Raw genomic sequence first — 17461 nt, 5'->3', positions numbered from 1 at the left:
AAGAACCTAGGTGTGAAAGCACCATTACCCGCAGTTTATGCTTCTGTGTTAAGTTAATGCAGACCCTACGCAGACCCTACGCCGTAGCCTGATGTGCACCTGTGGCAACGCACACCACAAGAGCTGTGATTGGTCCGCTTGGTAGTAGCGTGTTTCCGCTTTAGTATTCCCGGCTGCTTCTCCATCTCCGTGATTTTTGAATCGATTGTTTTGGATCAATAAAGAATGGGTAAGGTTAACTGAGGAGGTCTGGAGTTGCAGACATTTGTACGACTCGTGTTCGGAAGAAATTTTGGTGAAAGTTTCAGCCGCCATTGTTGAAAGTGAAGCAGGAAGTAGAAACCGTTGAGCGATTGGGTGGCGTTGTTACAGAGCCCTGCCAGACTGATGAGCGCACAAGTGTCTCGCATTGGCGTAGGTCCCGCAGTACTATATAAGTGCCTTTAGTTGTACTTGCTGCCTTTTTTTTCTCCTCCCTTGTTGCTGCTTTCACCCGTCTTGTCTTGTCTTTTTTGTGTGTTTCTTCAGTTGGATTAGCCTCATTTGTTGAACCTATGCTTTGGACTTTAATTGCTCATCACTGCAGCGCCCTTTATTCTTTTTTTTGGTAAGCTCTCATTAAATTGACATCGTTGTTCACCCGGACTTTCTTGACCATGTCTTGCATTTGGGCCTTTGCTTTCTCTGCAACACCGTGACAGAACTTCAACACATGACCGAGTGTAAAACCCGTCAGTATACATTTATCTTTAGGAAAAGGATGGAACGAAACGTAAGTCCAGAAGAGTACACATTTCAGTGGGGTAGCTGTTATCTTGACTGCAATAGGAGAATTAATGATGTGGCTCTTTCCTCGACATCTCAAACACCCTCAGAGAATAATGGACATTGAGTACGGTCGGCGCTTTAGACGGCTGAAGAAAGGCTGAGGTAATGCATAGTGAGAGAAATAAAACAAGTGGAGCTGATTTCTATCAAAGGGCTGAGCCAAAGCCAGCGAGACAAACACACAGAGTTCTTGCTCCAGACATGGACTGCATATCAACGCTGCGGCACCCAGCACAGGCATGCTAATTACTGTAGCGCGCTGTACGTTCTGTCCCTGCGACATCTGGCCTGTCTGTTTGAGCCACACTGAACCAGACGTGCAACCCTCTGAGGCCATGTGTGGTTTATCTGTCTGGGAGGACGTCTGCCCTGCTGTTGGACCAGCCTCCAGTGACATCTTCAGATCGTCTCTATGATGATGTGAGATGAGGACAACTGTATCAACACTGTCTGAGGAAGACTTATTTCACTGCTGGATGAGGCGGGCTGAGTTAGCCGATTCAGACACGAGACGTTTCCGTCTGCCTGCACGGGTCAAGGAGGGTTTAAAGCCATCCATGGTTAGAGATATAAAGCTTAAAATCCCTGAGCTTAAGCCCCACAATAACAAATACCTCCATCGACTGCTGGGAGTCTTGTTGAAGCATTACTCTGGAAGAGTGTCATAATGTCTTGATGCATTGAGCAACAAACCCTGATCTCTATAACACCTTTTTAATTTCATACAGCTCTTATGATTAAATATTTCTGTGAAGGTTCTCCGTCATCTAGGTCATGGTTTACCCAAAAAACAAGCTGAACCGAGGGCAGATGGACTTGTAGAGTTTCTTGAAGATGTTTCATCCAGGTCTTCATTTCTAAAGGACTGATGGTGGAGGAGTTGGGGTTTAAACACCAACATCTGTGTGTGTTAGAACATCAGAAACTAACATGTCTAGTGTCTGTTAATGACTAGACATTTACCTGTAGTTGGATCCTGTTTTCCTTCCCGAATTAACTGGTGCTCTAACGACCAATTATCAGTCAGAGGCTCCGGTCTCAAGGTGTGAACGGAGGTGAAATTTCTTGGGGTCAGATTTTCCAGATTATAGCAGATTATATCTCAGGAGGTTGTTGTCTTCAAAGGAGTGTCCTTTGTCCTTAAGGTGTGGAACAACTGAATCTTGGCCCGTAGAGCTGTCTCTCCTGTGTTGAGCCATGCGTTTTGTAGATGGGTGGTTTTGTTTCCCCAATGTACAAGACCGTACATCCTCCTCCAACTCAAGGGTAAGTGGTCACTAACAGACCCCTAGTCATGCATGTTTCCAGCTCATACCTCAACTCTTCACTCGTCTTTTAGAACCGTAGAGGCTACTTGGGTGAAACATCTTGAAGAAACTCTACAAGAACAGTTGGACACTCTAATGATGAAGTCACCATAATTGCCCAATGTAATACTGTAGTTTCCTTCGAGTCCATAAAACATCATGTCTGCATTTCTTAGATGGGGTCTATTTCCACGATACTCCAGAAACTCATAAACACAAAAGAAAGACGCCTCCGTAATGAATCGGAGCGTCTTATTCAAATTGAATGACACCCAGAAACGTATCGTTGCTCCCCGACGGTTTAACTGTTAGTCCCCAGAGAGCAGTGACGTTTCCCCCGGCAGATATACGGCATCGACAGGACGACTAAGCTACTGTGAAACCCCAGAGGGCCTCATCCACACGGCAGCCTTAATTACATTGAATACGGGAACAGTTCCAAAGCAGCGTTAATGGATTCAGAGTGTTTTGTTTTTTCTTTCTGACATTGACAGACGGTTGACTAAATGTCTGTTCTTAAACATTTCCCTCAAGCGAACTCAGAAACAGAGGGAGCCACTTAAATAAATGAGAGTATGTTCTCCAGGCATCGAGTTTGTTGATGACTGGAGAACAGGCAGGCCGCACTTCTTTAAATGCTGGCTTTGATGAGTCCGTATTCTCAAAGCCTTCTTGAATAATGGCTGTCAGTAAGAAGCAGTGGATAATTTTCTTTGATACTGAAGCAGATTTTAAGAATATTGCATAAAATTACAGACAAAAAACGGAGAAGAGGAAGCAGGCAGACAGCCTACATTCCTCTACCATCTGCTTTCTGGCCTGCATGAAAAGCCAATTTCAAAGCAGCTTGCCTCTGGCTGAGCAAACAACTAAAAACATGCTGAATAATTAGCAAAATCAATAAACAACGCTAAAGAGAACAACCTTGAAAAGAGAGAAGCTGCTTTTCTAGCCTCTTTCAAAGCATTGTTGATTTTCCTCATCAACAATTTGGACTTTAAAAAGCTGTGAGCTCCAGCTTTTTATTTACTACTTAATTCTTTTTTTTATCATCCACACAAACATACGGCTTTCATGCATCTACAACAACAGCTCAATGCTATTCCTGTCAAGGTTAGCATTGCAAATTCTTCCTCTTCATACATTTATTTAGCGGGGGGACAACCGGCGAAGGGCCACAACTTGAACAGCAAGCATATGACGGAGGACACGGGGAGGAAAATTATGAGGGAAAAATACGACATCCCCGCTCGTGCCAAGGGATGGCGGGAGGCCAACCCGAATTCTGGGCTCTTGGCCAGCCATGCTCCGATCTCGGACTTACCGGAGCGTCGAGGCCCAGAGTTTCCATTCTCTACCAGACCAGCTGGCACTGCCCTCCTCCTCCTCCTCCTCAAGGAGAGGTGGGTTAAAAGGCCTGCATGTGAGGAACAAGAAGGAAGGAGGAACTTGAAAAAAGTGGTGTTAAGTTGTGTCAGTATCGCCTCTTGGATTCCAGTATTGAGTCCTGTATGACTGGGTATGTCTGTGAAGGTTCTCAGTCATCCAGGTCATGGTATATCCAACAAATGTTCAAAAAAGGCAACTGGACTTGTAGAGTTTTTTGAGAAGACAGGCACGTTTTTTCAGGAGGAGTTCCTATTTAAACCTCAGACTTCCCACCAGTCCCCTAGAACTGAAGAAGCTACTCGGATGAGTGGTGAAACGTCTTCTCAAAAAACTCTACAAGTCCAGTTGCCTTTTTTGAACCTTTGTTGGGTATGACTGGGTAATATGAAGGTCCACCATAATGTGGAATGCTGCAGAAGATGATTTACAAATCTAGTTCTGTGTTGATTTTTAAAGGGTTTGGCAACATGTCATCAAGAGTCCAAACAGAAAACAAGGCGAAGGAAGACGCAAAGAAAACTGGACGTCCTTTCTAAGAGGCAAAAACATCTCCGTAAATGAAACTGAACCTCCAAAAAAGTTGAAAACAAGAGTAACTGTACTTGAGGAGTTTCTTGAAGACATTTCAGTAGATTCTTCAGTTCTGAAAGACCGGTGTCGAGTTGGGGTTGAAATGGGAACATCTGTAGGTGTTGCTCATCAGAAAGTCACATGACTATGTGTCATCTGACACTCGCCTGTAGTTGGACACCACACTTGTCATGAGTGATGAGCAACACCTACAGATGCTCCCATTTCAACCACAACTCCCCAACAGCAGTATTTTGGCAACAAGAAAAGCTACTTGGCTGGAGACCTGTCCAGGGTGTACCCCGCCTTTCGCCCGATGACAGCTGGGATAGCCTCCAGCCCCCCCGCGACCCTTCATAGGACAAGCGGTTACAGAAGATGAATGAATGAATGAGAAGCTACTTGGACGAAAAGTCTTCAGGAAACTCTAAAAAGATGTTTCAGCTTTTGTCGTAGTTGTAGATGGTGCAACTTAGAATTGAAATCCAACTGGCGAAAACCTGTTTCTCCGTTGGGAACTGATTATGCTCCAGCAAAGATATGCTTGGGCCAATCAAATGACGTGGGCGGGGCTTCATGTGAGGATGGACGGAAGAGTAACAGTAGTCAAACACTTCATCAACAAAATGAGCTGTTTAGAGTCTGTTATAAAGATATTAACAGCAAATTAACTAATCGTGATTTGCTTAATCGCTTAATGTCAAATGCTTCATTGCTCTGATTGGTTGGAGGGCTATCCAGTTGTGCGCAGATTTAAATTTTCTCTGTATCCATTGAAACACACTCTATAATGAAATGCCAATGGACTGGTACCAGACTCATATTTAAGTCATCACACCATCACCATTAACACGGGGCTGTGCAGAAATACAATGAGCGGAGAGTTTTATCTATTTTAGTGCTTTTCATCTCAAGAGCACCGTACGCCTCTAAAGGGGTTTCAGTAATCACAGCAGCAGCAGCAGCAGCAGCAGCAGCAGCAGCAGCACAAACAGGCATTTAGAGCCGTTATCTGAAACAAAACAAGTACCCAGCGACACAAGCACAGTTTGCTCCGCTGAACCGAAACCCTGCCCCGAGTCAGACATAACAACCAGATCGTCTACAGTGATTCTGTGAAGAACCCGGAGGAAAATGTGGACGGATGAAAGAAGCGGCGACAAATTAGGGAGATATAAGGGAACGAACAGGCAAGAGGAGCCGCTCTGATAGGAGCAGAGCAAATAAAACGAGGCTAGAATAGATCTGTACGGAAAACCATCTGCCTTAAGTGTTTACGCTCACACACACACCGAGGCATCGGCTGCTTTAGCCTCCAGCCAGGAAATGAGAAACAGGGCTGCATCCCACACGTGTGAGCTCTGCTGAGGATTTCCTCTGTGACAAACATGAACTCAGTAACACAAAGAAAAAGAAAAAAAAAAGAAACTTCACGCCAGCTGGAAGAATTACAACAGCGTGATGTGATGGAAATTTGTAACCAGCAGTTCATTGTGAAACTAAAGAAGACAACATCAGCTGTTCATCAGTGAGTCAAACTCATCCGGAAGAACAAGAGTGGACCTTCACAGATGAAACTTCAACGTTCATACCGAGATCATCTATCAATGTGTTTTGACACTATTTGAGGTTTAGCAGGTCTTGGTGCATGGTGGCGTTAAGGCTCATTTAAAGTACTGCAGGACATGGACGCCGTAACCTACGTACGTAGCCTACGATGCGAGACATTTATACTTGTGTGCTCGTCAGTCTGGCTCGCTCTGTAACAACTTCTACCTCCTGCTTCACTTTCAACAATGGTGACAGAAACCTTTGCTGAAATTTCGCCAAAGACCAGTCATACATACAAATGTTTGTATCTCCGAACCTTTCCTCAAAGTGTTCTATCGTTGTTGATCCAAAACAATCAATTGCGGAGCTGGAGAAGCGGCCGGAAATACTAAAAAGGACACAAGCTACTACCAAGAGGACCAATCACTTGCGGTCTGTGTCACCGTGTCACGTCATTACATTTGTGGGTAGGTACTCGCCAGGCTGCGATGTTAGGGTCTGGGTATGGTCTGGACTACAACGTCAAATTGACGCAGAAGCCTAAACTGCCTTTAAATGCCATGTTTTGGGTTGGTTAGGGTTAGGTGCTGAAGTTTGCATTCAGTGATTTAACTATGAATTCTGCCTCATATCAGAGAGACATTGTGAAGCCATGTGTCCAGAAAGAACCAGAAAAAACAGTATAATGACACTAACACAAGCACCAAGGAGCGACTTAAAAAGAAGATATGGACGTTAAAAACAAAACAAATGTCAAAAACACAGATCTGATGCTATTTGGGGATTTTATTTCAATATATTTGCAGCTGGAAGGATTTTACTGGAATAATGGTCAAAGATTTCTGCAAACCAACGTTGATGGATTGTGGACCAACATGCAAATCACCTGCATGACATTATTTCTCCTAAAGAGGACAATAGCTGCTTCTGATGCCAAAGGTTTTCCTCAGAAGAGCATGCTATCAATTGATATTTTTGCTGAATAAGTGACTCATACAAGGACAAATATCTTTCTTCAAGTACATTATCTGTAGTCACTGTTTCAAAGAGGATCAAATGTTGGCTTGTCCAAATATGTCAAAAAAGACAAAAGTTTCCACAGAATGAACTTATTTTCCACATGACTTCATTCCAGGCGCCCCACGTTTGTGAGTTCAGGTTGTCATCAGGATGTTGCTCAGTTTCATTCACAGATGAAGTCAACTGTGAGACACAGTTCCCCAGAGATGAAGAACAAACTATGAGGTTCTGTCAGGTTTCTGTTTCTAATCACTTTCTACATGTGCTCACCAGCAACCAAACAGAACTTCAGTGTCATGGTGGTTTCAAGCAAGAACTTTTTAATTTTGACCTACATGTCAATCACCCATATCTTAAACAGCTATAACCATTTTCACAATTTCCTTTTTTGAACCAAACGTAAGCGCTCGTCTGCCGAGGCCTGCACACTTTCAGCAGCTGCTCCCTTGGAAACATCCTCCTGACTTTGGTAATTTGAGGCTGCAGGGAACAGCGACGCGGGGAATCAGTGGGAACACGCCAAAACAAACAAGCCAGCCAACCGACACACAACCTCTGCTCTCCCATCTGAGCGCTGAAGGAGCTGGATGCTGGCTGGGCAGAGCTGGCAGGAGCTCCCCGTGACTGTCCGAGCATTATCTTCAGAGCTGGAGACCAAGAGTGCCAGCATGGAAACAAACCTGCCTCTGCCAGAGCATTCAGTCACGACGGTACCTCAGCAAACGGTTCTGTGGCACCAGCAGGCCGTGTGTTTGGAATGGGTGTTAAAGGTGTTGGAAGTAATGTTAGAAAATCCCAGTTGGAGCATTTTGTTAATATGTTTTAATGTTTTGTCTGAAAATCATCCAGACTAGAATATCTAAAGCATGGGTGTCAAACTGATTTTACTTTAGGGGCCACATACAGCCCCATTTGATGTCAAGCGGGCCGGAACAGTAAGATAATAACCCATAAATAACAAAAACTCAAAATTTTCCCCTTTGTTTTAGTGTAAAGAAGTATATTATGGAAATGTTCACTTTTAATGAACTATCCTTTCACAAAACAGTTTTTAAGAAAAAAAAAGTAAAATTACAGCTAATTGCTGCCATCTGCTGTTTAGTTCTGGATGTCGTGTTGCGTTATGTCTGCAACTCTGACTAAAAGGCGGTTTAGGCTGCTGCATCAATTTGACACCATAGCTACGGCAACAGGTTTGGAGATACAAACATTTGTACAACTCGTCTTAGGCAAAATTTCTGCAAAGGTTTGTTGAAAGTGAAGCAAGAAGTAGAAACAAAAATTAATCCGACTGGAAAAAAAGACACAGTGCCAACTGCTGTTTGGGTGGCGTTGTTACAGAGCGAGCCAGACTGATGAGCACACAAGTATAAATGTATCGCACCGGCTATGTAAAGACATAGGTTACGCCGTCTAGTCCCGCAGAGGCATAAACCGCGATTAAACCAGTGTGAACCCTAGTGGACAAATTAGGAATAGCAGATACTTTTGTTGAAAATTTGCAGTAGATGTCTTCTATGTAATTTTCACATCTTTCAAATTCATCAAATGGGCCAGATTGGACCCTCTGGTGGGCCAGTTGTGGCCCCCGGGCCGTACGTTTGACATCCCTGATCTAAAGTCAAATGGCTCCTTTTTGACTGATGCATTGGCAACATTTTACTGTTCCTCAGTTTTTGATATTGAAAGGTTTGTTACTGTGATTAAACCACTTAAATAATTTGTACTAGTCTGTCAAGTATATTAAAGTAAAGCTATGTTTTAGTAAAAAGACAGTATTAAATGTTCCTTAACAGGTTATGTAAACTGTCATCCTTAAGTTAAAGAATTAGTTTTTAAATAAATAAGTTTTTGAAAAAGTATGTCCAAAGGGACTGACAGAATATATCTTCAGTTTCTCGTGTTGGTGCTACAAAAATAAACCGAATATGGACGGATAACAAAATGACAATAAACTTCAAACCAGAGACTGACAGACTGATTTACAACTGTAGAAATGTTCTGTAAAAAAAAAATAAAATAAAAGGCTGCCTTCCAACACAGACGCCTGGTCTTTAGAGTATCACAAAGAAGAATTGTGAGAATACACTGTTGTCATAAAAATCTAATGACATTTCCAAAAGTACTAAGTGTCCTGGCGAAAGAAGAAACAAACTGTAGAAGAAAAAAGAGCGTCTGTAAACAAGGGCAGCAGCAAAACCTTTAGAAAGAACACGGAAAAAAAAAATAAGAAGTAGTTTTCATACAGGAACCAGAGGTTCTGTTAAATCTGCGTTCATACACCGTACACAAGGATACGACCCTCACGACTGAACAGACTTTACCACGCAACATCACCACTTCACACTACTAAACTTCAAAGACTGATCTGTAAGCCCACCCAGATACTTACTTACTTACTGTAGGCCGACAAACAAACACACTTTTATTGGAAGCCTCCAATAAAAAGCTGCCAACTCAATTTACCTATGACTAAGAACAAACTGGAGGATAGTTGCTTTATTTGCAGACCAATTCAGAGAAGCTTTGAAGTTCAGCTGGAGTTTGGAGCTTGTTCTTCTCAATCCAAGACTCAGGAACCTTCCACGAGGTCTAGAGGGAATTACAGGTCTACCACAATATATGGATTACCGCTCTATTGGGAGGTTTAAGGCCTTGCTCAAGTATCAACCCCTTCCTGATGATCTTCTACGACCTGTCAAACCTTCTAACAATCTACTAACCACTCGTGCTCTGAATCCAAACTCATACTTTAGGCTTAACCTAATATTTAACCCCCAGTCTTCAGGTGAAATATGAACTATTCAACATTTGGATATGGGCGTTCAGAGTAGGTTTTAGGTTGTCAGGAATTATCTAAATGAACAAAGACCAGGCCAAATGCCTCTGGACTTTGGGTAATGTTCTTTAAAGCGTTCTCTGTTTTGTTAAAGGGTTTTGGACTTAACTGTCTCCGGACATGGCAAAGGATCTTTCTAAAGGAGCCTTAACTTTCCTGGATTTTGCAAAGAGCGTCTACTGTTCTGGTGTCCCAAGAGTTGTTTAAGTGTGTCTGGGTATTTTATCTTTGCTGCCAATTTCCTGAATCAATTCCGAGTCTGATTCACAAGGTCCCAATTTGATTTGATTCAATTTCAGTTCAGTGTTTTTCCCCTCAGTATTTTACCTCTACCTGGCACATCTTGCATACAGCTTTGACTTTTTGTCCAGTTTTTCTCTGTTTCTCGTTCTTTTTAAATCCAAAACGCTGCCACGCGTCGTTTATCAGACCTGACGGTGATCTCAAGAGTCGTAGCTTCTGTCAGATTTTGGATCGCGATCACACGTGGACCTGTTTGCGAGACTGCAAAACCTGTGCAAGATCGCAGCAGGAAATAGCGGATATTTAAAATAATAGATCGGTTTGATTTGGAAAACCTTTTTTTTTTGTTGTTGTTAAACCCAGCTCTACTACCGGTGTCTGGAATTGCACTGGCTTTGCATCCTTAGGAGTGGGCCAACCTTTCTCATGGATGTGGCTTACAAACTCTTGAGTAAGGTTGTTTAGATTTCTGTTTGAAGTTGGCTCGGGACGTCGGGAAGTTGCGAATGCCTAGATTTGGCTAAATATCTCGGGCCTTTGCAAAACGAGTAAATATTTTGTTAGCAGTGTTAGTATTTGGCTAAGGCTCTCTAGATTTTTACAGTGTTTAGATTGGGTTTAAGGGGAACTGCCTCAGCGTGTCTGGACCTGACTGAGGGTCTTCTGCAAGGTGGATGTTTACAAGCTGTCTTTACGCTGCTAAGATTTGTCTGAAACCATCAAGAGCTGGCTTGTTTACGAAGTCTGTAGTTTACTAAAGGTGTCAGGATTGTGGCTAGGGGCGTTGTCGGGCGGAGATGCATTTGAAGTTTTGCTTAGGAAGTTGGTAAAGGTATTTGATCAAGGATGCGTAGATTCAGCGGCGCCCCTTACCTGTCTTGCGGTGGCGGTGATGATGGTGGTGGCGGAGGTGGTGCTGGGCGGAGATGTGGACGTGCTGGGCCAGTACGTCAGCCAGCCTGCCGCCGGCCGCCCCGCTGCCCCCGCTGCGAGTGGAGGAAGAGGAGGAGGATGCCGTGGAGGACGTGGTGGTGGTGGTGGTGGAGGAGGTGCCGTGGATCGCCCGGCTGATCCAGTGCTCCATGCTGATGCTCCCTTCCCTGCTGGACGAGGTGTTGCCGCCGCCGCCGCCGCCGCCTCCTCCGCCTCCGTCCTCCTCCTCGCCGTCGCCTCCCCCTTCTTCTTCGTCGCCGTCCCCTTGACCCTCCCCCTCTGAGCCTGAGGAGGTGTCTGAGGAGGGAAATACAGGAATGAGAGAGAGAGAATACTCATTGCCGCCTGTACTTTGGCCTCACAGATACGTAATGTAGGCTTATTTTACTGAATAAACAAAAAACAAAGCATGATATCTCTGTTATATTTGTTTGACTGGGTTCTCTTTGTTCGACTTTCATGACTTCTGCTGATGTGTTGAGTCATTTTTATGCGGAAATGCAGAAAATTCTGACGGGCACTGTATATTTATTTTTTACGAAGCTGAAGGATTTGATCAAATCAAACCTGGTACAATCCCAATAATTGCTATAATTAGAGACAGGCTCAGATACAGTAGGCCTGTGTGTCCTGGTTTATTGACTGTACACAGAGACGATTCAGCTCCCGTCGGTTTAAACTCGCTGGAGGGGAAGAACCGAGCAAAGTTTGTTTTTCGAAATCTAAAGTATGTGTGTGCGGGGGAGAGCGTGTGTTTGTGTGCATGAGTTTTGCATGTGATTTCCATAATGCCCATGGCATTAGGAGACTGATAGCGGTGATATGAATAACAACAGACGCTGACCCAGTTCTCACACACACACACACACACACACACACACACACACACACACACAGGTGCTCAGCGTGAAAAATAATTGAGCGGCTAATGAGGAGAGTCCAACATTCGCCAAAAAAAACATCTAGATATGTTTCTCAGGAGAGTGAGCACTGGACTCAACTCTTCGTAGTGAAATAAATAAGATCATATTTTTGGTATCAGCAGTTGAGCACACAATAGGTTCATTTAAGGTACTGCGGGACATAGACGCCGTATCCTACGTACGTAGCCTACGTCGGTGCGAGTCATTTATTCTTGTCAGTCTGGCTCGCTCTGTAACAACAAAACCCAAACAGTGGGCGCTCTTTCTTTTTTGTCAGTCAGGTTCATTTTTGTTTCTACTTCCTGCTTCACTTTCAACAACGGCGACTGAAACTTTCGCAGAAATTTCGCCGAACACAAGTTGTACCAATGTTTGTATCTCTGAACCTCCTCAGTTAACCTCTCCTCCATGTGTTCCATCTTTATTGATCCAAAACAATCGATTCCAAAATTGCGAAGATGGAGAAGCAGCCAGAAATACTAAAGAGGAAACATGCAACAACCAAGTGGACCAATCACAGCTCTCGAGGTCTGTGTCGCCCTGACGCATAGTTACATTTCTGGGGAGGTGTACGTCAGTTAAGGCTTTAGGGTCTGCATTGTCGCCGTAGCTTCTGCGTCAACTTAACGCAGATATTGTATATAATATGCGGATATTAGCAATAATTTGAAATTCAACCAAAGGTGTGTCAAAGGGTGTGACTCTACGTTACACTTGGTCTTAATTCTAAAACTACAGTCAGTGGCCAGCAACCACATACGTTCTGCACCTAAGAGGAAATAACTTTATTTTCTTTATTTTCTGCTCTGTATTTAACCCATGCATTCATACACAGACAGAGAATAGTGAGCCCTCATTTGGTGCAGAGGGCTGCTAAACATGCAGCACCCAGGACGTGGTTTGGAGATTAGATACTTGCGTAGAGGTGGTTCGAACCTCACAGTCCCAAATCACCTTATCTATCCCCTACATTAGGCCACAGCTGTCCAAATAAATGAGATTTTTTTGCTCGTTATCCTGCTTCTCTGGACTTAACCTGTTCATTAGCACTACACTGAGTACACTCGGAGCAGTTGGCCCAGGGAACAGTCTTGGGAAGGGGAAATCCTAAGAGCGACTATTAGCTGGGAGGCTAGGAAGCTAGGAAGAGCTACAAACCGTTGTACAGAGCCGTCCCCTCTAGAATCGTGCTGATCAGTTGGTCTACAGTTTATTAATCATTAATAATCATTCATTCATTCATTCATTTTCTGTAACTGCTTGTTACAATGTAGAATGACCCGAAAAGTCGCTAACAAGAGTCAGACGAGTGCAGACGGAGCAAGAGACACCACCAAAAACAGATCGGACGGATTTAGCTTTGCATTTACAAACATACAAAGAGTTTTTGGCCACTTGGGGGCAATGCACCAAGCGGGGATCGTGTTTATGTCCATCTCATGGGTGTCTGTCTAAATGGGAGGCACTGCCCAGTCATTGAAATATGACTTTCCCACCTCAAGTAGAAGCAGAAACAATGATCTTTGCAATCATATGGATGCCAAAAAAAGTTTAATTCACAAAAAAAGAATTCAAAGCTTTCACATCAACTATTTTTAAACCAAACTAAACACAGCCTCACTGGTAACTTTATAAAATGCCCTTCTTGTTTGTCAGGCAGTACAGTTGACATTTGGGCTTCAAAATGCCAATGGGAATGGACGCGGTCTCAGCATGTTAACTCCCAGGGTGCTTTGCTGACATGCTTGATTGGCAAATCTGTGTCTCGTTATCAGCGGGAGCCGGTGGAGACTCCCAGCGGTGAAACACAAACATGTTGACGTATCCGAGACGCTGCCAGGTGACCCGGGGAATGTCACGGAAAAAAAGTAAAATAAAAAAATGAAGCGCTGACGCAAACCAGCTCTTTAAAGAAAGATGTTTCATGATGTGGAGAAAAAAAAAATGAGGAAATGCTCCCAAGTAAGATCAGCTGGAGCCCTCCCTCGCTCATCATCCCTGTGCGGTACGACACGCTGCTCGGCAACACGCGACTCTGCCGTCCTTGAATGAACCTCGCTGGCACACAGACGTACGTTTGTGTGTTTGTGTGTGTGTGTGTGTGTGTGTGTGTGTGTGTGTGTGTGTGTGTGTGTGTGTGTGACTACTCTTGCAGCTCCCCCAGGACATGTGCTTGCTAAATCTGAAAGATGGACTGCATGCGTTTTTTTGGCGTTCGTGTGCGGCTCCACACAGTTTGTTTACCTCGCTTTGAGCAGAATGCCAAAAACACTTAGAAATCAGGACAAACACTGTCTCTTCACGGTGCACGTAGGACCGCGTACGATTGTGTTGCGTCGCAGTAAAAGCGTGTAGACTTTTGTGAAAGATTTACGGATTGGATTTCGTTCGCAGCGCTTGTGACTGTGAACGTCACACTTATAAAACACACATGGAGCTCGTACTCTTGGCTCAATCAATCCCTCAGTGTTGCAAGGGTCGGGGGGAAAACAACAAAAACACAAAAAAGGCTTTGCATCAAACCATTTTAGAGTTTTAACTAAAGCAGCTACACTGTTGTACCGGGTGACTTTTTCCTTCATTACTATGTACCTTGAGTCTCTGCTGCCCCAAACACTCACTTGAGGTTTAAATGTGCATCAATCCACCGGCTCAGATCAGCCCCCAGCAAATGAACCGTTACCACCTGTGTGTGTGTGTGTGTGTGTAACATTTGATTAAAAACTACAATCCCCAGGAATTTACTTAACGAACGCACGACACTTTGAGAGATTCATGTCTTCTGCAGGAAGCCGAGGGGAGCGGCGGAGACGGGGTAGGGAAACCAGAAAGTAGTGAGTGCTGGACTTTAATTTGATTTGTTGACAGGAAAGAAAATATCGAGTAGAGTAAGACCCAGACTTTCTTGCTAAATATTTGATCAGTTTCTACAATGCTTACTGATCAGCCACAACATTATGACCACTGACAGTGGAAGTTTCCCCAGCAGAACATTGAATTGTCACAAGATGGTCAATGTTATTGTTATTGACCATCTTGTGACAATTCAACGTTCTGCTGGGAAACTTCTGGACCTGGCATTCATTGGTGTGGATGTTACTTAGACATATAGCACCCACCTAGACCAGACCAGGCACCCCCACCCCATAGCAATGACACTCCTTAATGGCAGCAGTCATCCCCAGCAGGATTCAGCCACTAAAACGCTTTAGGAACAACTCAAACAAACATGAAGAACAGCACAAGGTGTTGACCTGGCCTCCAAATTCACTAGATCCCAAACTGATCAAGTATCTGTGGGATGATCCACAGAGGCCCCTCCCCTCAAAGACCCCCCCACTAACAACATCATGTTGCCAGATACCACAGGACACCCTCAGAAGGCCCATGTCCATTCTCTGATGTGTCACTGTCCTTTTAGAGCATGACTGCAAAGCAAAAATGAAGAATGAGTGGGAGAATGAGTGCAGATGAAAGAAGACTGAGGCAAAGAGATGGACAGAAAAAAATAGAAGACAAGCTTGATGGAGAGCAGTGGATGGTGCTAGAGGAAATGTAGATAAAAACAAGCGCAACAGGACTTGTAGAGTTTCTTGAAGACGTTTCATCCAAGTATCTTCTTCAGATCTTAGAGACTGGTGAGGGCTTTAAATAAGGACATCCGTAGGTGTTGTCCATGAGAAACTCAAATGACTAGGATCTAGTAACAACCAGATATTTACCTTTAGTTGGAGGAAACTGTAGAAGAAGAAGGGAATCTCGATGGAGAGCAGTGGATGATCCCGCGGAGAACAGAAGAAGCTACTTGGATGAAACTCTACAAGTCCAGTTTAACCTGTCGCAGCTTTTTTAGTTGTTTTTTTTTGGATATATCATGACCTGGATGACTGAGAACCTTCACAGACAAAGTGCAATAAGAAAGAGCAGGAGAAAGTTTCTCTCCTCAGTGAACTTATTGATAGACTAATGGATCATGAGGGAACAGTGTTAATACATTCTGCTTTAATTGCTCCAATAAGACGCTTCTCATTTCGTTCTTCGCTCGCTGCACAGTTCATCAATTTGTTGTTGGTCTAAATCCTGCCTAGTTCAGTGGCGCTGTGTGAAGCTCGACCCTGAGGCCACACAGATAATGGCCTCATTAACGCGCTCATTAAACGACACCAGCGCCATAAAGACATGGGTGACTGCCGCCGCCGCCCGCCACCGACAGATCGTGCTTCACACGCAACAGGGATGAAAACAACGGAAGCATCTGGTCCACAGTCGATGTCCGTCTTACGTATTTACTGGCTAACGTTCATTAGAGAGGTCAGGAGGGGATGAAACATGAGAGTCAAGTTACAAGAGGGAAGAGGGAATCCTGTGGTTTCATTCAACGCTGCACTAACTTCAGAATAAAGAAAGAGTAAAGCATAAAAGCACAGTCCTGCACTGTGGAGCCTCCCGCATGAAGGTTTGATCTGAAGTAGTTCTCATGCACAACTTAAAAACAAAACCTCCCGTTTGTTCTTAGCAGAAACAAAAAAATATAAGAGTATCCTTACCAAATGAAAGCCAACACACACCAAGACAATCTTTTGAGCTTTGATATATTAATAATGATGGTAAAAAAAAGGCTAATTATTGGGGCACAGAAGAACAATTAAATAGTTAATGCTTAATGAAGCCAGGCTAGGCTTTATGAAGTTGGATGTAAGCCCCGTGCCAGGCTCAGCTATGTCCAGATTTGTGGTTGCACCATCCGAAACAAGGACTAGATGATGTGCATCCACGGTGCGGTGACAGTAGCTACAGCTGTTACTGCACTAGACAACCTTCTGTGCTAAGAGATAGAAGAAAGAGGCAACTGTTAACGCTTTTTTCAAGTTGTTAGAAGTGTCATAAATTTGTAAATAATAGGATGAGACATGCTTAGTGTCAAACGTTTTCTCATTTTCAGCTTTTTGTCAAAGGGCAATTTTCCAACACAAAATTAGTTCAAAACGTCTACATGTCAGACTTGGAGAGGTTTGTCCTGGACTTATTATGTGTTTTGGTCACCAACACATTCACAAGTCTTCAAAAATTGTGTTGTTAGGCTGAAAGTGAACGTCATTTCTCTAAGGCTCACAAAAGCTGTCAAGAACTGCACCATAACTTCTCTAAAGTCTTGCTGTGTTTCTGACAAAAAACTGAAGAGATAAATTACAGAAACCTGTTTACCAAATACCCTCCGTTTCATTCCCAAAACCTGCAAAGCAGCTGGTGCAGAAAGTTCAATAAAATAGTTCCACTTTTGTTGCACTATCGATGGTCTAAAGTGACGAGCATCTGCAGGCTGACGGGGCAGATCGCTCATCAGTCTCCAGCGTTCACAGAGGAGACTGTCCTGTCAGTCAGTGAAGGCTCATCCCATTCAATCATCGACCGCTGTCACGAACACGCATCAGTACTGCAGCTCTTCTACTGCTGCAGCAGCTTTTAGCAGTTTGAAGAGTTTTCTTTTTCATACTTTACTAAAAAGGCTCCTAAAAAACAATATACACAGTATACAATATACAAAGTTGAACTATTTCACGCAAATGAGTGGGCAAGCTGCCAGATGATGTGACAGAAATGATAATGTGATTGGCTGATCAGAAGAACCAGTGCACAACAAGCGCTTGTTGGTGAACAACATGATGATCTTAGAGCAACTGATTCAGGAGAGGAAAGATCTGTACTAGCTTCCTAGCCTAACAGCTAGCAGTAGCTCTCCCTTGCTCCCCAGTATATTTTCTTAGCTTCCTAGCCAATAGTAGCACTTTGTAACTAATATTAGCTCTTTCTAGATTCCTAGCTTCTCGGCTAATAGTAGACCTTCCTAGCCTCCTAAC

At 43.7% G+C, this 17461-nt stretch overlaps 1 protein-coding gene across 1 annotated transcript in view; it reads right to left on the bottom strand.

The window, feature by feature from the left end:
• Positions 1-17461, bottom strand: part of LOC311489287 (disco-interacting protein 2 homolog C) — a 193650-nt gene that overhangs the window by 57609 nt on the left and 118580 nt on the right. Inside the window, exon 5 of the mRNA XM_084546303.1 lies at positions 10621-10977. Within this exon, the coding sequence (XP_084402429.1) occupies positions 10621-10977 (357 nt within the window). The remainder of the gene's footprint in view (positions 1-10620; positions 10978-17461) is intronic.

This window comes from Chelon labrosus (assembly GCF_963514085.1).
Source record: "Chelon labrosus genome assembly, chromosome: 6".
Classification (NCBI taxonomy): Eukaryota; Metazoa; Chordata; class Actinopteri; order Mugiliformes; family Mugilidae; genus Chelon; species Chelon labrosus.
This window is presented reverse-complemented; position numbering and strand designations above follow the sequence as displayed.